Genomic DNA, 26,697 nt, shown 5'->3' on the forward strand with positions numbered 1-26,697 from the left:
TCCTCTTCAGCTAATGTTAGTGACTGTAATAACTGGGGTTTTCTTTAGACAACCATTTTGGTGGCCATCTTGGATTCAAGTGATGTTAGCAATATCCTTGTTAGCAAGAGGTTGTTATGACCACAAAAGCTCCATCACTGACATCAAACTTGTGGCTGAGAAACAGTAAGTTCCCTGTTTTGGCAGCCTTAGTGGTAGCCATCTTGCATTTAATCGATGCAATGTCTTGATATTACCAAAGGTTAGTTAAAACTGAATTCCTTGACGCCTATTACCCGGTCATATAGAATCACAGTTTTGTTTTAGGTGATATAATGTCCCAAGATGAGCCATCTGGGACACCATATTGAATATTTCAAAATGCTTAAGGGAGACAAGTTGGCACACATCACATTTACACACACACACACACACACAATCTACTTTTTAATGTTTTATGGCTTTTTCTTTGTCCATAGTCATTTTATCTCTATTTTAGTGTACACATACATGTATTTTGCTACTACATTATTGCTTTACGAGAATAGATATAACTTTTTGATAAAGCTAAACAAATTTGGCAGTGAAAAAAAAACATGTTTCCCAAAACAAAAATGAATTTAGTGAATCAAATCATGCTAGATTTCAAAAACACATTTCATTAAAAGTTGTAACCCCCCCCCCCCCCCCCCCCCCCCCATTTTTTTTTTTCCCCCCCCCCCCCTGCTTTCCAACAACTCAGAATGCAAACAAAAACTTCAAAATTAAGTTTTTTTGTTGCAGGAAAACATGTTGTTTACTGTCATGTGTATGTGGCTTCAGTTACTATATCAGATTTGTAGCTTTTACGTTATACATTTCATTCATTGCAGATCCAGGTTGGTCCGAGTAAAAAACAGGTGGCCTATTTTATCCCTGGACACCAGGCTCCAACCAAACCCACAACGTACCACAAAATATTTACAGTGTTTACTGTCACCTTCCTCGCCTTGCAACTGTTCCTGCCTTATTCTCACGGACTTACAAAGGTATTAAGGTCAACGACAGTCATTTTTCACACCCTTGTTTTGTCTTCATACACAATAAATATGACATAACTCGTGGTAATTTTACTTCAGATCCATATTTCGTAAATAGTGGAATTTTTTAATCACAAGGTTTTCTTCAAGTGTGTTAACAATTTTTGTCAAATATGTCATATCACAAAATTAGCACCGCATTATTTATTTATTACTATTTATTGTATATGAAGACAAAAGAAAGGTGCGAAAAGTTTCTGTAGTCAACCTTAGAAGAATTATAATATAATAATAATTATAATTATTATTACTCATTTAATGCAAAATGAACAGGATTAATAATTATATTGACACACTAAGGAATTCATTTGAAGATACTAAAAGGGTTTCAGATGGATTGAATATAATTGCTAGCAACTGGGAGATTTGTATTTGAAAATGTATCTTAAAAATCAGTAGTGGTGGGGGAGGGAGCCAATGAAAATACAGCAATATAAAGTCTCATTAATCTTGCGAATTCTTTAGTGTTTAACTTTGTGGTGAATTTATTAGTTCCCTGTTTGTCCAACCGGAGGAGACTATAAAGTTTGATTGGTTCCTGCAATGCCTCAACATATTGAGCTCAAGTTTGTGTATAGTTTTATCTTGTACTGTTACAGATCAAGGTTTTTTTTATGGTGAATGACTAATTTTTCACAGAGTTATTGCTTTAGCAATCCTCTAAGAATGCCTATTTTTCGTCCCAGCCAGTGCACCATGATGGTATAGCAAAGGCCATGGTATATGCTATTCTGTCTGTGGGATGGTACATATAAAAGATCCCTTGCTGCTAATAGAAAAATGTAGCGGGTTTCCTCTCTAAGACTATATGAAAATTTTTACTGTTTGACATCTAACAGCCAATGATTAATAAATCAATGTGCTCTAGTGGTGTTGTTAAACAAAACAAACTTTAACTCAGAATGCTTGTATATTACGCAGTTTATTTGCCAAATTGAACATCAGTGTGTTTTTCATGAATGACAACTTAAGCCTTTTGTTTTTATGTTCCTACATTTTTTTATAGGAATAATTACTCTCTTGTGTACTGCAAGAAATGTTCCCAAAATAACAACAAATCTATTTCATTACAGCACTCACTCTTGGGTAATAATTGCTATTTACATAAGATAATTAGATAGCTCTTCTTGTTGTTTTTTATTAATATAATGTACAGCAGTGTAATTGGCCAAACCTTAGCTACCAGTTTCCATTATGTTTTTTACATAAAGGAAACGAATGTTTGTTTATTAAAACTTCATCATATTTTAAATTGCAGCTATTTGATGTGTAACATTAGAAGGTTTTGTTTTTTGTTTTTTGTTTTTTTACTGTAAATGCAGTCTTAACCTTACACAATGAAATTTAGGCACAACAGTTTTTCTCTCTTTTTTGTTGTTGTCTGTTTTCAACTGTTGATAGCACAGCAAGGTTAATGTTATTACCAGGTGCTGAAGGGTTGTATGAATTTTATGAACATATTGCACAAGTTATTTAAACATTGTGGTGGTTTTCAGGTGAAATGATTTGAGATAAGCATCATTGTGCTTAATTTTGATATGATTATTTTGGGATACATATTTTTGGCACAGCACTTACCTCCTTGACTCTGGTGCAATATAAAGCCCTGCCTTTACCCATCATGGTAAAAGATGTACCTTTTTAATTTCCGTTAAACATTAGCACTTTACAGATTTCATATTACTAATTCGTAATAAAGAAAAGAATATAGGAGAGGGCCTCATAAGTTAGGAATAGAATATGTTTTCAATCAAGAGTATAATTTAGACAATAATATTAATAAAAATATTAAACAATTAATAATGAATGAATGAATGTTTCACAACACCCAGCACAAAAAATACATTGGCTATTGGGTTTTCTGTTTTACAGGGCTACAGCAATTGGACTAATGGACTGTATTGTTAATTCAGGGTGTTCTGTTGTACAGGGCTACAACAACTGGACTAATGGACTGTATTGTTAATTCAGGGTGTTCTGTTTTACAGGGCTACAACAACTGGACTAATGGACTGTATGGTTACTTAGGTGGATTTTCTGTTTTACAGGGCTACAGCAATTGGACTAATGGACTGTATGGTTAATTCAGGGTGTTCTGTTGTACAGGGCTACAACAACTGGACTAATGGACTGTATGGTTACTTCAGTGTTTTTTTTATTGTTTTACAGGGCTACAACAACGGGACTAATGGACTGTATGGTTAATTTAGGGTGTTCTGTTTTACAGGGCTACAACAACTGGACTAATGGACTGTATGGTTATTTCAGTGGGTTTTCTGTTTTACAGGGCTACAGCAATTGGACTAATGGACTGTATGGTTAATTCAGGGTGTTCTGTTGTACAAGGCTACAACAACTGGACTAATGCACTATGGTTACTTCAGTGTGTTTTTTATTGTTTTACAGGGCTACAACAACTGGACTAATGGACTGTATGGCTACTTCAGTGGGTTTTCTGTTTTACAGGGCTACAACAACTGGACTAATGGACTGTATGGCTACTTCAGTGGGTTTTCTGTTTTACAGGGCTACAACAACTGGACTAATGGACTGTATGGTTACTTCAGTGGGTTGTCTGTTTTACAGGGCTACAACAATTGGACTAATGGACTGTATGGTTATTTTAGTGGGTTTTCTGTTTTACAGGGCTACAACAACTGGACTAATGGACTGTATAGTTACTTCATTGGGTTGTCTGTTGTACAGGGCTACAACAACTGGACTAATGGACTGTATGGTTACTTCAGTGGGTTTTCTGTTGTACAGGGCTACAACAACTGGACTAATGCACTATGGTTACTTCAGTGTGTTTTTTATTGTTTTACAGGGCTACAACAACTGGACTAATGGACTGTATGGCTACTTCAGTGGGTTTTCTGTTTTACAGGCTACAACAACTGGACTAATGGACTGTATGGTTACTTCAGTGGGTTGTCTGTTTTACAGGGCTACAACAATTGGACTGTATGGTTACTTCAGTGGGTTTTCTGTTTTACAGGGCTACAACAACTGGACTAATGGACTGTATAGTTACTTCATTGGGTTGTCTGTTGTACAGGGCTACAACAACGGGACTAATGGACTGTATGGTTAATTTAGGGTGTTCTGTTTTACAGGGCTACAACAACTGGACTAATGGACTGTATGGTTACTTCAGTGGGTTTTCTGTTTTACAGGGCTACAGCAATTGGACTAATGGACTGTATGATTAATTCAGGGTGTTCTGTTGTACAGGGCTACAACAACTGGACTAATGCACTATGGTTACTTCAGTGTGTTTTTTATTGTTTTACAGGGCTACAACAACTAGACTAATGGACTGTATGGTTACTTCAGTGGGTTTTCTGTTTTACAGGGCTACAACAACTGGACTAATGGACTGTATGGTTACTTCAGTGGGTTGTCTGTTTTACAGGGCTACAGCAATTGGACTAATGGACTGTATGGTTATTTTAGTGGGTTTTCTGTTTTACAGGGCTACAACAATTGGACTAATGGACTGTATGGTTACTTCAGTGTTTTTTTTAATTGTTTTACAGGGCTATAACAACTGGACTAATGGACTGTATGGCTACTTCAGTGGGTTTTCTGTTTTACAGGCTACAACAACTGGACTAATGGACTGTATGGTTACTTCAGTGGGTTGTCTGTTTTACAGGGCTACAGCAATTGGACTAATGGACTGTATGGTTACTTTAGTGGAGTTTTCTGTTTTACAGGGCTACAACAATTGGACTAATGGACTGTATGGTTAATTCAGTGGGTTTTCTGTTTTACAGGGCTACAACAATTGGACTAATGGACTGTATGGTTAATTCAGGGTTTTCTGTTTTACAGGCTACAACAACTGGACTAATGGACTGTATGGTTACTTCAGTGGGTTGTCTGTTTTACAGGGCTACAGCAATTGGACTAATGGACTGTATGGTTACTTTAGTGGAGTTTTCTGTTTTACAGGGCTACAACAATTGGACTAATGGACTGTATGGTTAATTCAGTGGGTTTTCTGTTTTACAGGGCTACAACAATTGGACTAATGGACTGTATGGTTAATTCAGGGTGTTCTGTTTTACAGGGCTACAACAACTGGACTAATGCACTATGGTTACTTCAGTGTGTTTTTTATTGTTTTACAGGGCTACAACAACTGGACTAATGGACTGTATGGCTACTTCAGTGGGTTTTCTGTTTTACAGGCTACAACAACTGGACTAATGGACTGTATGGTTACTTCAGTGGGTTGTCTGTTTTACAGGGCTACAGCAATTGGACTAATGGACTGTATGGTTATTTTAGTGGGTTTTCTGTTTTACAGGGCTTCAACAATTAGACTAATGGACTGTATGGTTACTTCAGTGTTTTTTAAAATTGTTTTACAGGGCTATAACAACTGGACTAATGGACTGTATGGCTACTTCAGTGGGTTTTCTGTTTTACAGGCTACAACAACTGGACTAATGGACTGTATGGTTACTTCAGTGGGTTGTCTGTTTTACAGGGCTACAGCAATTGGACTAATGGACTGTATGGTTACTTTAGTGGAGTTTTCTGTTTTACAGGGCTACAACAAATGGACTAATGGACTGTATGGTTAATTCAGTGGGTTTTCTGTTTTACAGGGCTACAACAATTGGACTAATGGACTGTATGGTTAATTCAGGGTGTTCTGTTTTACAGGGCTACAACAACTGGACTAATGGACTGTATGGTTACTTCAGTGTTTTTTTAAATTGTTTTACAGGGCTATAACAACTGGACTAATGGACTGTATGGTTACTTCAGTGTGTTTTTTTTAATTGTTTTACAGGGCTACAACAACTGGACTAATTCAGGTTTTTCTGTTTTACAGGGCTACAACAACTGGACTAATGGACTGTATGGTTATTTCAGTGGGTTTTCTGATTTACAGGGCTACAACAACTGGACTAATGGACTGTATGGTTACTTCAGTGGCTTTTCTGTTTTACAGGGTTACAACAACTGGACTAATGGACTGTATGGTTACTCCTGGGACATGATGGTGCACAGCTGGAAGACGCAACATGTTAGAATAACGTATGTCGACAAGGAGACGGGTGAAACAGGCTACCTTGACCCATACGTATGTCCGTCCTTATTCAGTTTTCATGGCTCAAACTTTTATTCAGTACACATTTTAAAGTTGTGGCAAAACATGTCTACGAAATATTCTACTTCAAGATCTTTAGCTGTTCTGCCACAGGGCTCGAAATAGGAAGTAAAATATGGCCTGCTCTTATTAGTCCCCTACTGCTCCAACCGGAGGGGACTGTATGTTTCATCTCCGTCCTTCTGTCTGTCTGTCCATCTGTCTGTCCCACATATAGTTTTCCGGATGTTTTTTTAGAAAGCCTTGGGATATTGACCTGAAACTTTGTTTATAGGTTTATCATGTACTGTTTTTACAGTTCAAGTTTGACTTTCATGGAGATTTACCCAGTTTTGATGGAGTTATGACCCTTGAACTTGGGAGGTGTGAAAAACAAATGTCCAGATGTTTTTTTTTTTAAGAAAGCCTTGAGATATTGGCCTGCTATTTTGTCTATAGCTTTAGCATGTACTGTTACAGATCAAGTTTAACTTTCATGAAAATTTACATATTTTCGATGGAGTTATGACCCTTGAACTTAGGATATATAAAAATTTGTTTTCCAGACTTGTTTTGCAATGCCTGAAGATATTTATATGAAATGTTGTATATGCCTTTATCATGTACTGTTACTGATTAAGTTTAACTTTCATGTAGTCCGGGAGCAGAGTGGGTTAACCTTGCAATGTTGTATTAAGGGGTTTTTTCTAGTGATTTTGGTAGCTCAGGGCCTATATTTTCAGAAACTGCTTGATGACATTTTGTCACCCTTGAGCAATTTGAGATATTCAAGATGGCGTCCAAGATGGCCGCCATTACATATAAATGACCATAGGTCGCAACCTAGGAAGGTAATTTTCGTGTCTATATCTAGGTTTTAGGGGTCAACCTATGCATTAGAACCAATTATTGCATTGAAAACGTATTACATCATTGTCAATTCCAAGATGGCCGCCATAACACCAAAACTGGCCTATCTCCTATACTATTTACTCTAGGACAGTTATTAAGGTTTCTACCCCTGGGTATTTGGGGGCAACAAATCTGATTTTACTAAATCAAAGTTCATATACTGATCATGTCATCTGGAAATCCAAGGCTGCCAGTTGGTGTATCTTCTATACTACATCGACTACAATGTAATTGTTAAAGTACATTATCAAGTTATGTCAGTACCTTCAGTTACCAGATTCATCAATCAACTATGATGTCGGGTTACAGCAACCTTGATTATAACAGGCACAAAATATTGTGCATTTCATGTTTGCGAAGTTGCAACTACAAGCATGTGTACTGCATGGAGTAGCACTGTGGCACCCACACTTTATCAGATGTAGTACCATCTCTGGGGCAAGTTCTACTTCATCTGGGAGGGTGACTGGTTGAAGGGACTTATTTTGGTCATTCTGCACCCAACCAAATTCCATTGATTCCAGCTGAGGTGGATTCTCTGTTTCAAGTGACTGCCACACCAAGGCCTGATGATGCGCCCTTTAACATTTTCCTTGAATGCCTCAGTTGTTGGTGGCAATGTACACAACTTCGGTGTTGATGACCCTCTGCCCATGTTTGACATCCAAACCTTTAGTCATGTCTCCGACATTGAACTACAATTTGTTTGTCCATAGCATGCGGAAATAAAGGAAGTAGCCTGTTGAATAACAGATGCCATAGAATTGCCTGGTGTACCCAACAATGAGAGTGAGTGCCCTGATCGAAGTGTTTTGTTAACAGTTGCTTTTCCAATTCCAAAATAGGAGGCAATGGTATCACATCCAGAAAGTGCATGCACTGGCAATATACTTTTTACTATCTCAGAATGCTTTTGCACTGTTTTGCCAATGTCAATACCGTCCTTCCTTTGATAGGGGATTCCATCAATACAACATTCTTGAGATTCACCCTGTGATAATAATGCACTAACAGTACAAAGACATCAGTGTCATCAGCAACCACAGTGATCTTACTCTCTGCATTTTCCTTAGCACAACTCAAAACCTGTTAACAATGATGTTATCCGCTTCTTCGTGAGAGATTGCCAAATCTGCCCGTGAGATTACAATTCCGCCCTGGCTGATTTCTATCGGGACAGGATTGGCTCCCGTTACCACTAGCTTGTGACATCATGTGTTTTCCTCATGAAACTTTTATCCTGGACTAAATCATCAACTATCAGTTGCACGAGCTGCTTCTTGTTTTTTGAAGAGGCTAGTAGGACTTTGTGCGCTGGAACCTAGTTGTTGACTTGCAAGTGATGAACCCTACTAACACCAGCTGCCCTAGTTCCTCGGGTGACACCCTTTGTACTGTACTCATAGTATCTGTCAAATATCAGGTGTACGTCCTCAACTTGTAACCTTTTTCCTATGGCACATTTGAAGTTAGGTTTGGGACAATTGAACGGCGCGTCATCCCATCACCTCCGAAATCTTTGTATGCTTCACACAACTCAGCTGAATTCAGGAAGCCAGACGAGTCTCTGATCTTTACAACAAGTGATTCAAAGGCACGATCTGTGTCATCTTGGCTGTCGGATTTGGTTGCAGCTGAAGCCACATTGTTTTCGGATAAAAAGCTATTTCGGCAATCTACATGATACCTTGCATCAGCTGCGTGAAGGTCACTTACAGCGCTATCTACCCTTTGACTCACAAATTCTGCTAACTCATCCCCACGCCTTTCGCAGGCTTCATATATAGTTTGCTTAAGCGGTTTCTTGCCGCTTGTGCCGCCTATTTCCTGACATGGATATGCTGGTCGCCAACGAGTAGGGTTTTTCAGATCTTTTTCAACAACACAAGTTTCACCACAAAACAAACAATGTTCTTTGAAGTTAAATCCTGGTAGTGATGAACGTTTCCTGGTCTTTGGTGGAATGTACGTCGAATCACTTTCTGGGTTCTTCCTTTTGTGCTGTGCAACCTGGACGCTTGAAGTGTATGTTGAAGCACAGTTTCTGTGACATTTAAGTGTCCATTCAGGATTTTCAGCAACTTTTTCTTCGAGAAGTTCATGATATTTGTCCCCATAGATTTTGCTATGCTTTATGAAGTTTTGAATTCTTGCTGGGCCAGTCTCTTTTAGCGGTTCGGTCTTATTTTCACATCTAAATTTGGACACGAAAAAGCACTGTTCTTCATACATTTTCTGCTATTAGTGATCGGGAGTCATGGGTACGTGCACCTGAAAGATAATTGTGAATTATTAGTGCCAATTCTTCTATTACATTTGTGTTCTCTCTCTATATAAAGTGTGCTTCTTCTTTGCGTATTACTGTATGCCCAGCTATTCACTCTTAGGCCTGAAGAAGGTGGGCCCATATAAGAAAGTACACAACCCTCATCTCTTGATTGTCCTGGCATAGAAACTCCGGTACACTGAATCTTGCATTTACATATTAAAAATAGGTCATGATTACAAGAAAGTATCCCGGAAAGGTATATAGCCTATGTAGAACATCCAGGCATGTGTACATGTACCTGCCAGTGGGCTCTCCCTTGGATGCAATGACTTTCACCTCAGGATTATCTTGGTTTATTTTGTACTTATAATGGAAAACATTACTACGATGAGAGGCAACTGTCTGTTTTCTTTAATTTTGCTACATTAGATTTACTTACATGCTTGGTATAATGAAACTACTATCGATAAAAACATGGATGAGTTTGCCCTTGGAGACATGTGCTTTGACATTTACTGAAGCCATCTTGAAAATGAAATCGACATGCCCTCTGTTGAGACATGACTCAACTAACAATCAGATTTATGTGCCATCTTTTAGGACATCGCTCAACTAACAATCAACAAAAAATAGATGTTTTAATGGAGTTAAATTCAATAAATATCGAATCTGAACTAGTATTGTGACGTTATTTCCTGAATAGTGTTTGTAAACTGGTGGCCATCTTGGATTTCCAGATGACATGATCAGTATATGAACTTTGATTTAGCAAAATCAGATTTGTTGCCCCCAGATACCCGGGGTAGACACCTTCATAACTGTCCTAGAGTAACTAGTATAGGAGATAGGCCAGTTTTAGTGTCATGGCGGCCATCTTGGCAGCCATCTTGGAATTGACAATGATGTAATACGTTTTCAATATAATAATTGGTTTTAATGGATAGGTTGACCCCTAAAACCTAGGTATAGACATGAAAATACCCTTCCTAGGATGAATAGGTTGCGAGCTACAATGTATGGTCATTTATATGTAATGGTGGCCATCTTGAATATCTCAAATTGCTCAAGGGTGACAACATGTCATCAAGCAGTTTTTGAAAATATAGGCACTGGGCTATCAAAATCAACAGATAAAAAAACTTAATACAACATAGCAAGGTTAAGGTAACAAATGGCATTTGGCTCCTGGACTAATGGTGATTTATCCTCTTTTCACAGAAGTGTGGCCCTTCAATTTAGGAGATACAAAAAACATTTGAGTTTAGTAGAGGACACGTATTGCTGTGGTAGTACTCTCATAATGCTTGTTCTTTTTAAATAGCTGGTCAAATGATACATGTACTGCTAAGAAAAAAATATGGCCTGCTAGAAATAACACAGCACTGGGATAGTTTGAAATAGTGTGCGGAAAATTAGGACTTTGGACCTGTATTTTAGAGCATTATGGAATTAAAATATAACGGAAAGAAAGAAATGTTTTATTTAACGACGCACTCAACACATTTTTATTTACGGTTATATGGTGTCAGACATATGGTTAAGGACCACACAGATTTTGAGAGGAAACCCGCTGTCGCCACTACATGGACTACTCTTTCCGATTAGCAGCAAGGGATCTTTTATTTGCGCTTCCCTAAAATATAACAGATTCATAAGCTACATACATGTAGCAAATAAATAGCAGGTGAGATAAACATATATACATCTGTCTTATAAAAGAGCACCTGTGATTTCTTTGTGATTTTAGCAGGTCAATTTCTATTTTATCAGATTTTTCAAGCCCTGCTGTTACAAGACATGTTTGGTAAATGTTTTTATCATCCATTAATGGCTTTTGTAGGAGATATCGCTGGCACTAATTGGTCAAATTTTAATCACAAGACAATGTTTTGTTACGTCACTGTGTTTGTTTCAGCACTAAACCTACCATTGGTGACTTCACGCCACTGCCTTTCTGCTAGTTAACAAATCTACCGCTGACATTCAACCCACATTACTGACATTGTTTACAACTGTCACAAATGAAAAGAATGATAATGGATGATAAAAAGAATACCCCCCTCGTGTCTTGTGATATCATAATTTATCAGCACTCGATAAAAGTATGAAATCCGAGGCTTGCCGATATTATGATATCACAAGACACTCAGGGAGTATCCTCTATTACTTTAAAACATGGCCAAATGTTACGCTGTCCAGAGGGGACAAGACATTTGGGTATATGGTGATTAAAGTATAAGCGTGGTGAACGTTTGGAAAGGGAGCTGACTGGTTGAGACTGAGAGCACAAACCACCCAATCTTTTATGGGGTTTAGGGGGTATGACCCCCAGAAACATTGAAAGCTAGTTCTGAAGTGCATTTTCCTGCATTCTACAAATAAGGATTCATCATTACAAATGCTCAAAAATGCAACATTTTTTTCATACATTTTTCACAATGTGTGACATTGGTATGTACATGTGTATACCGTGAATATATAAACATCTCAATCATGTACTAAATTGTTGGATCAAATGACATAATTACTTGCAATGAAAAACTGTATGATCCAATAAAATATTTTGTTAATTTACAATCACATATATGAATAACAAAAAATCAAATTACTATGCAGGACTTTGTATTAAAAATGTTTAACTGAACTCTTGTTTGATTCCTTCTGTAATGCATTTATGTCAATTTTAGAGGGGATTGGGGTCATTTTTCCATGTGAAATTTTGAAAATGTCATCTAAAATGCAATTTCCTGCCTTCTACAAGAAACAATTCATCATGGCAAATGTTAGTAAATGCCTATCTTTTAAATATTATGTAAATGTACATGCAACATACTTTACCTGGCGAATAGAAGTAAACAAAATTTGTTTAGCTACATGTATACATGTGCATGTAGAACCACTGTGGACACCCATGCCAATACCGGCTTCAAACCAGACTGAGTTTTAACGAAGCAATCACGTATATTGTAAGACTACAATAACTTCTCTATCACTAACAACTCACCATTAACCCACTGTCCTAGCTAAGAAAGCTTAAATAGTTTAGGTGTGTGCCCAGGACAGCATGCTTGAACCTTAATTAGATATAACAGGGCTCAAACTTAAGAACTTGTCACCCACAGGATATTATTATTATTATTTTTAATTGCTGTCGGTAAAACGGAACAAAGACGGCAGTTTCGAGCCTGCCTATGGCAATAGTTTTTTGCATCAAATAAATATGACTGAAATTTACATGTACTTGTTGCATGTAGACATATTTCAGTTGTCAAATATCAATCGACAGCACTAGTTTTTATCCAACGACTCAAAAGTGCTGTCTGCAATATATATCTCGATGACAGCAATTGCTGACGATGCAGTCATTAAGTTTGAGCCCTGTATAATCATGAAAATAAGTTAAAATGCCAGTAGGTAATGTGAGTTTTCTGTGACATTCATGCTGATTTTTTGTGTATTTGTTTTCCAGGCGCTGTCCGGTTCCAAGAGATGGAGTAGCCATGCGGACATGTTGAAGCAGTACGCTGAATGTTTCTCGAACCACCTGCATACCTACAACATGTCCCATGTTGAGCTTTACTTCGATATCTGGAAATCCATGAATGACCGATTTCAGCAACGGTATTAAAACTTTACCAGTATTTTTAGGGGTGGGACGTAGCCCTGTGGTAAAGTTAAAACTTTGTTTTGTTTAACCACACCACTTGAGCACATTGATTTATTAATCATTGGATATTGGATGTCAAACATTTAGTCATTTTTACATTTACACATAGTCTTGGAAACCAGCTACATTTTTTCCATTAGTAGCAAGGTATCTTTTATATGTACCATCCCACAGACAGGATAGCACATACCACGGCCTTTGATATACCAGTCATTAGCCTAGCTTGATCTATGATTTATCCCCATCAGTGAGTTATTTGTTGTTCCAGCCAGTGCAACACGACTGGTATATCAAAGGCTGTGTGTGTGTGTGTGTGTGTGTGTGTGTGTGTGTGTACGTATGTATATATATATATATACATTGTTACATTGTATAACAATCAGTTCTCTGAAAAGGGCACTTGAAGTTTGTCCCTTCTATGCTTAAATCATAGATTCTTACCAAGGTGTAGAATCAAACCTTCTCGGTAGACCTTTTGAGTTTTTCCTGTCCCCACCAGTGCCCAAAAGTTATGGTATGTGCTGTTGTGCCTGTGGGAAAGAGCAGAAAACCCCTTGCCACTAAAGGAAAAATGAAGCGGGTTTCCTCTGAAGACTGTATCACAATTACCAAATTTTACATCCAATAGCTGATGGTTAATTAATCAATGTGCTCTAGTGGTGTCATTAAAAAACAAAACACTTTAACAGTGTTACGGTTGCCTGTTGCATGTCACATGGATCACATGTTCAATGAGGATACTTGCTCATCTGTTTATTAGTCCTTTTCTCTGTCAGTCGATACGTCACAGAGTTTTCTGGATGTTTTATTCATAATGCCTCGAGATATTTTGTATATAGCTTTATCATGTACCCTTACAGATCAAGTTTGACTTTTATGGCAATTTACACATTTTTCACAGAGTTATGGCCCTTGATACAAACATTTGTTTTCCAGAATGTATTTTTTTACATTGCCCCAAGATACTAAGCTGAAATTTCGTGTATACATTTATCATGTACTGTTACAGATCAGTTTGGACGTTCATGGCGATTTACCCATTTTTGACAGAGTTATGCCCTTGAACTTAGGAGATATGAACATTTGTTTTCCAGAAATTTTTTCACAATGCCTCAAGATAACTTGCCCTTAAAGTGTGTTTGCTCATTAAGGTCACTTACTCATTAAGGCGATTTCACCTCTCATTCCAGCCAGTGCTCCACAACTGGTGTAACAAAGGCCATGGTATGTACTATCTTGTCTGTGGGATGGTATATATAAAAGATCCCTTGCTGCTAATCGAAAAGAGTAGCCCATGAAGTGGCAACAGCAGGTTTCCTCTATCAGTATCTGTGTGGTCCTTAAACATATGTCAGACGCCATATAACCGTAAATAAAATGTGTTGAGTGCGTCGTTAAATAAAACATTTCCTTCCTTCCTTATTAAGGTCACCTGCTTACAGTCGCTGCATTTTGTTTGATATATTTCTTAGCAAACAGTTTAGTTTTTTCCTTCCTTTCATTCAGTATGTTTGACCCCCGAGTTGATATTTTGTCGGCCTCGTGGAGCCCTTTCCACAAGACTTCGTGGGTGATGCCGCTACTCATTGACTTGTCTGACTGGCGTGGAAAGCTGGATGAGATTGAGCAGAATCTTTATAACACGACGAATCATACAGAGGTTGTCTTTGTGGCGGACTTTCCAGGTATTGTCATCTTACTGTTAACGACAAAAGTTGTGTCCTAGTATAGAGAAAAATAACTAATTCAGGGTTCGTAGCAGTCTTTAAATTCCTTGAAAGTCTTTGAATTGTAATAAAAGTCTTTAAATTCTCACAAATCATAGCCAAAGCAATGATGTTATCTTTTAAAGCTGCATGCACTTGATATTTTCCAGTTACCAGGTTTAATCTGTCATGATGCATGTAAAAAAGCTAAATCATTTGCCATGGACAGCCACTTAAACAAACTGATTTGGTATTTTTATTACATTCTATTGTCTTTGACCGCTGTGTAAAAGTCTTCGAAAGTCTTTAAAAATGGCAGGTAAAAGTCTTTGAAAATGGCAGGTAAAAGTCTTTGAAAGTCTTTGAAAATGGCAGGTAAAAGTCTTTGAAAATTAAAAGTCTTTGAAAATGGCAGGTAAAAGTCTTTAAAAATGGCAGGTAAGTCTTTGAAAATGGCAGGTAAAAGTCTGTAAAAGTCTTTGAAAGTCTTTGAAAATGGCAGGTAAAAGTCTTTGAAAATTAAAAGTATTTGAAAATGGCAGGTAAAAGTCTGAAAATTAAGTCTTTGAAAATGGCAGGTAAAAGTCTTTGAAAATTAAAAGTCTTTGAAAATGGCAGGTAAAAGTCTTTGAAAATGGCAGGTAAAAGTCTTTGAAAATGGCAGGTAAAAGTCTTTGAAAGTCTTTGAAAATGGCAGGTAAAAGTCTTTGAAAGTCTTTAAAAAAGTAAGTCTTTGAAAATGGCAGGTAAAAGTCTTTGAAAGTCTTTGAAAATGGCAGGTAAAAGTCTTTGAAAGTCTTTGAAAATGGCAGGTAAAAGTCTTTGAAAATGGCAGGTAAAAGTCTTTGAAAGTCTTTGAAAATGGCAGGTAAAAGTCTTTGAAAATGGCAGGTAAAAGTCTTTGAAAGTCTTTGAAAATGGCAGGTAAAAGTCTTTGAAAATGGCAGGTAAAAGTCTTTGAAAATAGTCTTTGAAAATGGCAGGTAAAAGTATTTGAAAATGGCAGGTAAAAGTCTTTGAAAGTCTTTGAAAATGGCAGGTAAAAGTCTTTGAAAGTCTTTGAAAATGGCAGGTAAGTCTTTGAAAATGGCAGGTAAAAGTCTTTGAAAGTCTTTGAAAGTCTTTGAAAATGGCAGGTAAAAGTCTTTGAAAGTCTTTGAAAATGGCAGGTAAAAGTCTTTGAAAATGGCAGGTAAAAGTCTTTGAAAGTCTTTGAAAATGGCAGGTAAAAGTCTTTGAAAATGGCAGGTAAAAGTCTTTGAAAGTCTTTGAAAATGGCAGGTAAAAGTCTTTGAAAGTCTTTGAAAATGGCAGGTAAAAGTCTTTGAAAATAGCAGGTAAAAGTCTTTGAAAGTCTTTGAAAATGGCAGGTAAAAGTCTTTGAAAGTCTTTGAAAATGGCAGGTAAAAGTCTTTGAAAATGGCAGGTAAAAGTCTTTGAAAATGGCAGGTAAAAGTCTTTGAAAGTCTTTGAAAAGTCTTTGAAAGTCTTTGAAAATGGCAGGTAAAAGTCTTTGAAAGTCTTTGAAAATGGCAGGTTTATCCTGTGATGGTAAGAATGGGAAATTCTGAGACCCTGCTGAGCGGAATTTCCCATTTGGTCTGAACAGGATAAAGTTGATATCCTACATCATTAACTAGTTATTATCTTTATCCTGCAGTCCATAATTTTTTTGGGAAAAGCTATTATTTCTGTTATTTCAGCTACATTGTACATTGTCCTAGAAGTCAAATGAGTGATTTTGTAATGTATCTCGTTCCAGCCAGTGCACCATGACTGGTATATCAAAGGCCATGGTATGTGTTATCTTGTCTGTAGGATGGTTGCATATAAAGGATCCCTTGCTACTAATGGAAAAATGTAACAGGTTTCCTCTCTAAGATTAACGGTGTAAAATGTATAAACTTGTATGAACATTATCTGCCAGTATTTGACATTATATGGACAATGACTCGGGGTTTTTTAATTGTTGTAGATGATAAATTTTTAAGTTCGAGCTTTGCAAATGTCTGACATCCAATAGCCAATGATTAATAAATCAATGTACTCTAGTGATGTTTAACAAAAGATACTTCAACTTTTAAGATGGGAAGACAAGAGTTAAGTAAGCTTGTCAATAGATGACTCAAAGTTATTTCTGAGCCAAGTGTTTTCTAAATTGAACACAATTATATATTTTTTGTTTTGTTGTTATTTCCACTACACTTTTATTTTTCTTCTTACATTAAACAATATTTACAAAAAACATTTTTGTAGGAGGATGGGTTGGACTATATGTTGGTTGATAAAAATATGATTTAAATATTTTAATGAAGCTTAACGTCAAAATCAGAACACATTAAGTTTTTATTAGCTAACTTAAGTCTTATTTATGATTTAAGTTGTTTGATAAATATGGATCGAGTGTGTACATGCAGTGAAAAGATAATCTGTCCATCTGTGCCACATATACTGTAGTTTGCCAGATGGTTTTTCACAATGCCTTGAGATATTGAGTTGAAATGTTGTCTATAGTTTTATCATGTATTATTACATATTAAGTTTGACTTTCATGGCGATTTACCCATTTTCGACAGAGTTATGGCTCTTGAACTTAGGAGATATGAAAATTAGTTTTCCAGGCTTTTTTTTTAACAATAATGTTACAGATCAAGTTTGATTTTCATGGCAATATACCCATTTTTATACACCCATCTATGGGTCGTATTGTGGTATGGCATTGTCCGTCTGTCCATATGTCCGTCTGTTAACTTTTTCTAGTCAGGACCATATCTTGCATACAGGACCATCAACCTTATATGTAGGAACAACTTGGGATGGCGGTGTGTCATGTACTGTTACTAGGTCACTGTGACCTACTTTTCACTGTCTACTGCACATAACAGTAAATCCTTGTCTGGACCATATCTTGCATACAGGACCGTCAAACCTCACATGTAGGAACAACTTGGGATGGTGGTGTGTCACGTTCTATTACTAGGTCACTGTGACCTACTTTTCACTGTCTACTGCACATAACAGTAATTCTTTGTCCAGATCATATCTTGCATACAGGACCATCAAACCTCACATGTACGAACAACTTGGGATGGTGGTTGGTCCAAAACAAACTGTTCATCCATCCCATTGCAAAAATTTCATATAATTAGAATTGAATCATACCCATAACATATTCATTAATATAGATATGGTTTTCCATCAAACTCCTGATTGGCGTATCATGTACCTCACCGGTACTCTTGTTCACAAAGATGTGGCTCTTGAATTGAAGAGGTAGTTTGACCCGGTAGCAGTACTCTGAGAATGCTTGTGTTTCAGGTCTGTATCTCGACAACTATGTCCAGGAGGAACTGGGCAACACGTCGATCACCATCCTGAAAGGTGAGGTGGTCGTGGAGCTGGTTGAACAGACGAAAAACTTCACACTGTCTGAGGGAGAGAGCATGCAGGTACGAGGAACATTAATACGGAACGACGGAATGTGTTTTATTTAATGACATGCTCGGGTGGGATTTAGCTCAGTCGGTTGAGTGCTCACTTGAGGTGCTTGTGTAACAGGATCGAACCACCATGGTGGATCCATTCAACTGACTGGGGGTTTTCTTGTTCCGACCAGTGCACCACAACTGGTCAAAGGCAGTGGTATGTGCTTTCCTGTCTTTGGGAAAGTGCATATAAAAGATCCTTTAAAATTGCTGCATTAGGAAAAATGTAGGTTTCCTCTGAGGACTACTTGTCAGAATTACCAAATGTTTGCAATCCAATAGTTGTTGATTAATTAATCAATGTGATCTAGTGGTGGTGTTAAACAAAACAAACTCTTTTTTTTCTTTTTTAATGATGCACTCGACACATTTTTACTGTAATTCAGAATTCAGGAAATATCATGTGTCAGCTACCCAAGACAAAATGATGACATGAAATTAACTCTAGTAGTCCAACTCTTCTTATTTGTGACCAGAGATGTGTGTGTGTGTATGTGTGTGTGGGCATGTGGATTATCAAGAGAATTACATACATGTACTTCCTAAGTTGAAATTGTTATGAGATTGAAAGACCCATTGGGCTATTTCTTGTTCCAGCCAGTGCTCCACATCTGGTGTAACAAAGGCCGTGGTATGTACTATCCTGTCTGTGGATGGTGCATATAAAAGATCTCTTGCTGCTAATAGAAAAAAGAGTAGCCCATGAAGTGGCGACAGCAGGTTTCCTCTCTCAATATCTGTGTGATGCTTAACTATATGTCTGATGCCATATAACCGTAAATAAAATGTGTTGAGTGCATTGTTAAATAAAACATTTCTTTCTTTCCATTGTTGGTTGTATACCAGTCATTGATTTTTTAAAAAATGAGTTACTGGCATTAAAAAAAAAAATCCATCACTCATGTTGGTTCCTTAATGAGAAAATTGTATATACATTTAGTGCTGTCAAATATATGGATGAAAAATGTTGATTGGTCAAATGAAAGGTTATACAATAAAACATTTTTCTTCTTTTTAATTTTTAATTATTTAGCCCATGAAGTGGCGACAGCAGGTTTCCTCTCTCAATATCTGTGTGGTGCTTAACTATTATGTCTGATGCCATATAACCGTAAATAAAATGTGTTGAGTGCATCGTTAAATAAAACATTTCTTTCTTTCTTTCTTTCCATTGTTGGTTGTATACTGGTCATTGATTTTTTAAAAAGTGAGTTAAATGGCATTAAAAAAAAAATCCATCACTCATGTTGGTTCCTTAATGAGAAAATTGTATATACATTTTGTGCTGTCAAATATATGCATGAAAAATGTTGATTGGTCATATGAAAGGTTATACAATAAAACATTTGTCTTCTTTTTAATTTTTAATTATTTTTTTTAACAAAATAATCTAAAAGTTAATATTTCGACCTGGGTACCACTTTAATAATTGACATTTTGACTGTTGACATTTTTTCCACTGACATTTTGACTGTTGACATTTTGTTTTACATCTGTTTCAAAGTGCCCCAAAGATCCAGTTTTTAGCAGATGAATTACTGTAAATATGTTTGTTGGTCGGCTTGCCATTTTTTGAGATTGCCTTTTATGTAATGCTGGTTAGTGTCATTTTGAACACTGAAGATGTCCTTTTAAATATTGCACCGCCTCCTTGAATCTAGATATTCCTTTTAAAAGTGACAGACCCTAGTTTTTATACACTGACATGTATTTTTCACTATCAGAGCCGTTTTTAATAACTCAAATTTTTATTCTTTAGGTTATAAATTTCCATACATCCAAAGTGGTTCTGGTATTCCAGGAGCCTAATTCACTAAACTCTCGCAACTTTGTGATCTCGCAGTGCAGTGTTAAAACACTTGCAGAGAGGATGCTTTGTTGTCTAGCAGAGCCTAAGAGATCTTAGTGAATTAGGCCCCTGGGCCCCGTTCCACCAAGCGATCTTAGCCCTAAGATTACCTTAAGCCCATAGCTACCCTATGCACTTAAGTTGATCTTAGGGCTAAGATCGCTTCAAGAACGGGGACCTGGTGTTTGTAATGCCAAAAACTGCATTTTTTTTATAATTCTAAAACCACACATACATGTATCTCTGAGAAGTAACAGTTACAGACACAAGCTCTAGTCTATTTTTAGAGGATATTTCCCCGTTTCAACGTCACACTCTTGTTTCACTTTATTGTTACTTTATCCAGGTGTGTTACAGGTTTATAGATAACCAAACTGAGTGTCCATTTTTCATGGTTTGAAACTGTGGTCTGCAACTTAACAGCTTCACCATCTCCCTAGAAAACTCCTGCATCCATCCCTAGACACCCATCACCTGATGTTTTGGGCATTGATGGGTTTTTTTGTTATATATAACTTAGTCTCTTGTGTTTTTCTTGACAGGTCCCTGCAGGAGAGTTCCACAATGTGCACACAGTTTCGAGTAGTCCTTCCTGTTATATGTATATATATGTGAACACTACCGAAGTACAGTTCATGAAGAACTTCACAGAATATGAGAAGGCTGTTCAAAAATTAGAAAATGAGACAGGTATGCTTCAGTGAAGATTGGTCTTCACTTTTACAGGCTAGCAGAGTTGTTGTATGACTGACTGGTTTCAATGTTTCAAAGCCGATTGAATCCTGCAATGTCTTAATGCACTCTATTTTAAAAGAAGTTCAAGCATGTCTGTTCTGGGCACAAACTCAGCTTTGCTGGAGACGTCTGGTTAGAACATTAAGAATATGAAACGAGTTCCTGTGTGAGACGAGTGTGCATCGAGTGTTTTTTCAATCGTACATCATGAGCGAAAGCGAGTGATATACAATTGAAAACATACAAGTTGTAATATAAATATCCTGAAACGGGAATGAGTATAGTATTTTATTTATTATACCACACATCAATGAACGAAAATCACACAGAATTTCTTCCAAAATAACTAAACAAGACATGAAAATGTATAGGCCAAAGACCAGGGAAATGACGTTGCTTACCAAATGACACCATTTTGTGGTCATTTCTTTTAGCTATTTATCTATGATAAACATTTTAGATTTTAAAGCCAATGAGATACTGATTTTTATTGGTAGACTGTTTCATAATATTATGGAATTTATAATCACTAAGACATTGATTTCTACTGGTAGACAATAAAACACCGTTCCATTGGTCTAGACTGTTAATATGTATTTATTCTACAGCCAATGAGAAACTGACTCTCTTATTAGTAGACATTTGAATCCAGATTTCTGTTTTTAAATGTTTCAGATTCTACGGCCAATGAAACACTCAGCGAATTTGCCAACGATCCAAACTTACATGAGTACAAAAAAGTCTTAGCAGCCAAGTCTGCAAGTCGTTCGAAAAAACAAGAATCATTTTGGCAGAAAGTGAAGGACTTTTTCACCTCCAAATACAGCCTGCTAGTGAGAAGGTTAGTGCATCAAATCTCTTAAAGGTCCTTGGTACCCTTAAAGAATACCGCACGTGAGAGCTAGCTATTAGTTTGGCAAAAAGTTACTTCAGACTTTTTGCTCAGCTGATAGCTCTCATGTGCAGGCGATTTTGCCAAGTTTTTTTGCCCTGTATGGTCATGAAGAAAATTATTGTGTTTATATTTTTGGCTACATGTGGCAAAATTCTCACCAAGTGCGGGCTATAAGAGCTATAAGAGCTATCTGCTGAATTTACCATCTGACCAAAGGAGACGTGAACATTGTGTCAGATTGTTGTCATTGTGACAGTCGTAAGCAAATTAGCTAAGCACTTGGCGCATCGTTTGCAGTGAAATGGCTATAAGCTAACAGATGAGCAAAAAGTCTCAAGTAACATTTTGCTCAGCTGATAGTTCTTGTGTGCGGTAGACTACTTTACAACAGACCTGTCAACCTTCCCGGTATTTGATCATGACTCCTGTTCACCTGCCCAGGAGGACCTTTCTCCCGGATACCATACCATACCATATATAAAACTAACCTTGATCAATCCCAATTTAGGCCTAATAACACCTCTGACTTGTAAAACATCTCTACACTAGACTATATAATACAACTATGACCTGTATTCTTTTGATCCCCACTGACTCAAGTCCCAGACGGTGAACGCATAAATTGGCTACACACATCAAAACGTAATCACATGTCAAGGCAAGTCAATAAAAAGACCAGTTAACTATATAAGCAATAGTTGTATCAGTGAGGTTTGCATGTTTGTGCAGTAAAATGTTGGTAACAAAAGAGTACACTTCAAGGGATTATTTTTGTGCATTTAATAAATTTTGTTTCACATAAAGTTACTCATGGAAATTGGTATAATTCTGGTATATTTCACATGATTTTACTGATTAGTGAAAATACAATGTTTATTGCATCGTTAATTTATAAGATTTATTAAAGTCTGTTTTGTTTAACAACACCACTAGAGCACATTGATTTATTAATCATCGGCTTTTGGATGTTAAACATTTGGTAAGAGATCTTTTATATGCACAATCCCACAGTTAGAATAGCACAAACCACGGCCTTTGATATACCAGTCATGGTGCACTGGCTGGAATGAGAAATAGCCCAATGGGACAACTGACGGGGATTGATCCCAACTGACCGTGCATCAAGTGAGCTATGTCCCACTCACAAAGTTCTGGTAATGTTCAGTATGACATCTGTGTTTATGGTATTATGTTCTTATCTTCTCTCAAGATTACATTAATAATAAAATTCTGAAAATCACTTCAAGACATACAAAGTCATCGTGGATGGCTGATTCGACTATACATCATTAAAGCACTTTTGGTAGATTCCATGCTCCTCACTAAAATACATAATTTTATTTCAGTTTGGATTAACTGTTTTATATTTAAAATGCTAATTTGGCGGCCATTTTTTTTTTGGCTCTTCTGAATTAAAAAAAAAAAATTGAGAATGTCATCCACCATATTTGGATTCTGCATACCTAAATTATGTAAAATCAACTGAATTACAAAATCTACCCAAAAATGCCTTGACTTAAAACATTTGCAAAAAGTAGTCCTAGACTACAATAGGCCCACCGACGGGGATTGATCCCACACTGATCGCTCATCAGGTGGGCCCTTTACCTCTGGGCTACATCCTGCCCGTTTATAAGATTTATATAAATTTGACTTCATGTACTTTTCACAAATCACGAATATTTAACGTTACCTGTAAGTGTAATATTGTAAATGTATTAATTAATGTTTAAACGTTTTGTTCACGTTCTTAACATTTTTTAATGAAGAGTATTTTTTTTAATATGTATTAAATCATAATAATGGCGTCACATGCCACTCAAACATGTCCACTAATAGCGGGTGTGTCCGCCATTGCTGGCCATGACCGCCACACACCTCCTACCCATGGAGAGGAAGAGGTTCCTGATGAAGGCCCTGGGCATGTTGTTGTAGGTGTCCACGACGGCCTGGCGGAGCTGCTGCTGTGTCACCATGGGAGCAGGGTGTTGGTTCATCATGCGCTGAACCTCGTCCCACAAGTGCTCGATGGGGTTCAGATCTGGGCTTAAAGCTGGCCAGTCCATTGTGATGATGTTGTGCTGTGCCAGGAATGCCTGGGTGGCCCGTTTTGTGTGGCCTGGCGTTGTCGTGCTGGTAAACCATCTGACGGTGACCCGCGAAAAAAGGCACCACCACAGGCGTGAGCACTTCGTCGATGTAGCGCTGTGCTGTGACGCCCCTGCCGCGTCCTCGGCCGTTGTTGTCGAAGATGACAGGTTGTACACGACGTCCCCAGGATATGGCACCCCACAGCATGACGGAAGGCCCTCCCCAACGGTCCCTCTCCATAACACACGCATCTGTGAAGCGCTCACCTCGACGCCTCCACACCCTCATACGACCGTCGGCCCTATCTAAGCAGTAGCGGCTTTCGTCGGAGAAGTCGCTGTGTGAGACGTTGTCCAATGTACGGTCGACGACAGTTCAGATGGATGGCGATCAGACGACGTGGTACCATGGTGTAGGAAACGGGGCGGTTGTGGGTTCCCACTGTCTGCCGGGCTGTTGTGGTGGCTGGTACGAACCGATCACGCATGTGAGTTCGGACGATGTAACGGTCCTGGCGCTGTGACGTCACTCTGGGACGGCCGCTACGTGGACGGTCGACGACGTTGTTGTTCTGTAGAAATCGGTCTATGAGACGGTAGATTGTCGAGACATGGACACCGAAAGCACGTGCAACCTGCCTGGCATCCATTCCGGCCTCCAAATTCCCCAAAGCTCTATGTCTGGAATCAGCGTTAAGTCGTGGCATCGTTGTATCGCTACTCGTAAAATGAGTTGAACATTGCTGTCTGGCGTTTCTTTTATACCCAGGCCTGGTAGTGTTTCACGTGCAATTCGCATCTTTCATGATCCACCCGTTTTGCATTCCAGATCGATTTTGGTCGTCAATTTCAGCACGTGCGTGACGTCACACTGTACTCGTTTTTTTCATGCGTTATGTGGAATTGGATACGCTGACAAGATGGCTATTGGTCAACTTAATCGATTTGTACATAGTTTATTCAAATGTGGGGTTTTTTAATATTTTAAAATTTTCGCGTTTCTTTTGGAGTTAAGTATATATTGTTTTTTGTTTTTTGTTTAATCCAAAGACCTATGGTTGACAGGTATGGTATACATGACATTATGTAGTGTTATAATACTTAATATAATAATTTTTTTTTAAACTTGCTATTTTGTGTTAAATCATGTGCATTTAAAAAAATGGAGACTTGTTTTTTAATAGTTATTTTTTTTAAATATGTATTAAATCATTTGACTTTTATGTACTTTTCACAAATCACGAATATTTAACGTTACCTGTAAGTGTAATATTGTAAATGTATTAATTAATGTTTAAACGTTTTGTTCACGTTCTTAACATTTTTTAATGAAGAGTATTTTTTTTAATATGTATTAAATCATAATATTAATATTAAAACTTTAATGTATATATATATATATATATATATTGTATTTTGTTTTTTCTTTAATCCAAAGACCTATGGCTGACAGGTATACATGACATTATGTAGTGTTGAAATAACTTAATATAATAATTTTTAAAACTTGCTATTTTGTGTTAAATCATGTGCATTTTAAAAAATGGAGACTTGTTTTTTAATAGAGTTATTTTTTTAAATATGTATTAAATCATAATACCATAATATTTAAACTTAAAAAAAAAATATATATATTGTTTTAATGTTTGTTTTTTGTTGGGGTTTTTTAATGCAAAGACCTAAGGTTGACAGATATACATGACACTGAATACTAATAAAATAGTTTTTAAAACTTGTTATATTGGGTGCATTTAAAATATTTCCAATTTTTTGACCAAATATCCTGCTTTTCCAATGCACATCTACTTTCTCTTGACTAAAGGTTGGCTGGTCTCCTTTACAGTAGTGTATGGTATTACAGCTAAAACTCAGCTTATTGCTTGGGTGCAGTGTTTAGAAGTTGTCTGTGAAAACAGAAACATTTCTGTGAATGAAGTAAATAAATTGTCTTTTTTATCAAAAATATGGGAGGGGTTCGTTTGTTTTGGGGGGGGGGGGGGGATTTATTTTTGTTTGTTTTTACGTTTTGTCATCCATTTCACATACATTTCCAGTATATCAATTCATATTTATTTTTGTTTGTTTTTACGTTTTGTCATCTATTCCACATACATTTCCAGTATATCAATTCATAGTTGTTTTTGTATGTTTTCAGTATAAGATTTACCAAAGGAGCCTTGTACAGCATTCTAACGAACAGTTCGTTTGATGATTTTCTCAACGCCACCTACAGGTGGGAAAATGAAAACATGCGAGTTGAAACACAGGAGAGAATTAAGGCAGATGCCAAGCCAGGTTCCTTGTGATATGGGAACATGTTGGTGACATTGTCCGATCCAAAGTACAGAAAGGACCAAACAAGTCATCAGAAAATGCTCCCAACAGAAGAAGTCTTTGAGATCAGAGCTCATGCTTATAAAACATTTGTATCCTGCAATCTCTGTTTCTGTTGGCTGATCATGATGACCGATCGAAGCAAATTCATAAACATATACTAAAAGATTATGATTTTTTTTATGTTATGTCACATGCATTATCGTACATTGTAGCTGAAATAAACAGAAATAATCAGGGCACAGTATTTCACGAGAACCGTTGTTGTGTATCAGTTACGTGGTGAACAATTACATTCTAAAATTAAAAGTACCATATATCTGTATTGGAAGTGAAAGTCAGTTTATGTTTTTGAACCACCAATGTAGCACAGAACTGTAGTTAGTGTTTTAGGATTAGGTAGGCCTAACTCATAGGTTATGATAACTATATTCACGTAACCGAACAATCAGTTACCGGTACCTACCAGCCTGTAGACCGATGGCCTGCCACGACGCCACCGAGGCCGGTTCCCAACAGAAGAAGTCTTTGAGATCAGTGCTCAGGCTTATAAAACATTTTTATCCTACAATCTCTGTTTCTGTTGGCTG

General features: G+C 37.2%; 1 protein-coding gene across 1 annotated transcript; it reads left to right on the forward strand.

The window, feature by feature from the left end:
• Positions 1–821: 821 nt before the first annotated feature.
• LOC121392496 (vitamin K-dependent gamma-carboxylase-like) lies at positions 822–26,455 on the forward strand (the record flags this gene model as incomplete). The annotated part of the gene is made up of 8 exons (XM_041523685.1): positions 822–1,007; positions 6,028–6,159; positions 12,816–12,967; positions 14,520–14,698; positions 18,038–18,168; positions 20,596–20,743; positions 21,464–21,629; positions 25,929–26,455. Coding segments are annotated over 8 exons (1,245 nt in total), but the record flags the coding sequence as incomplete, so codon positions are not given.
• Between the last annotated feature and the right edge of the window lie 242 nt (positions 26,456–26,697).

The sequence above is a fragment of the Gigantopelta aegis genome, unplaced genomic scaffold (genome assembly GCF_016097555.1).
Source record: "Gigantopelta aegis isolate Gae_Host unplaced genomic scaffold, Gae_host_genome ctg3965_pilon_pilon:::debris, whole genome shotgun sequence".
Lineage (NCBI taxonomy): Eukaryota > Metazoa > Mollusca > Gastropoda > Neomphalida > Peltospiridae > Gigantopelta > Gigantopelta aegis.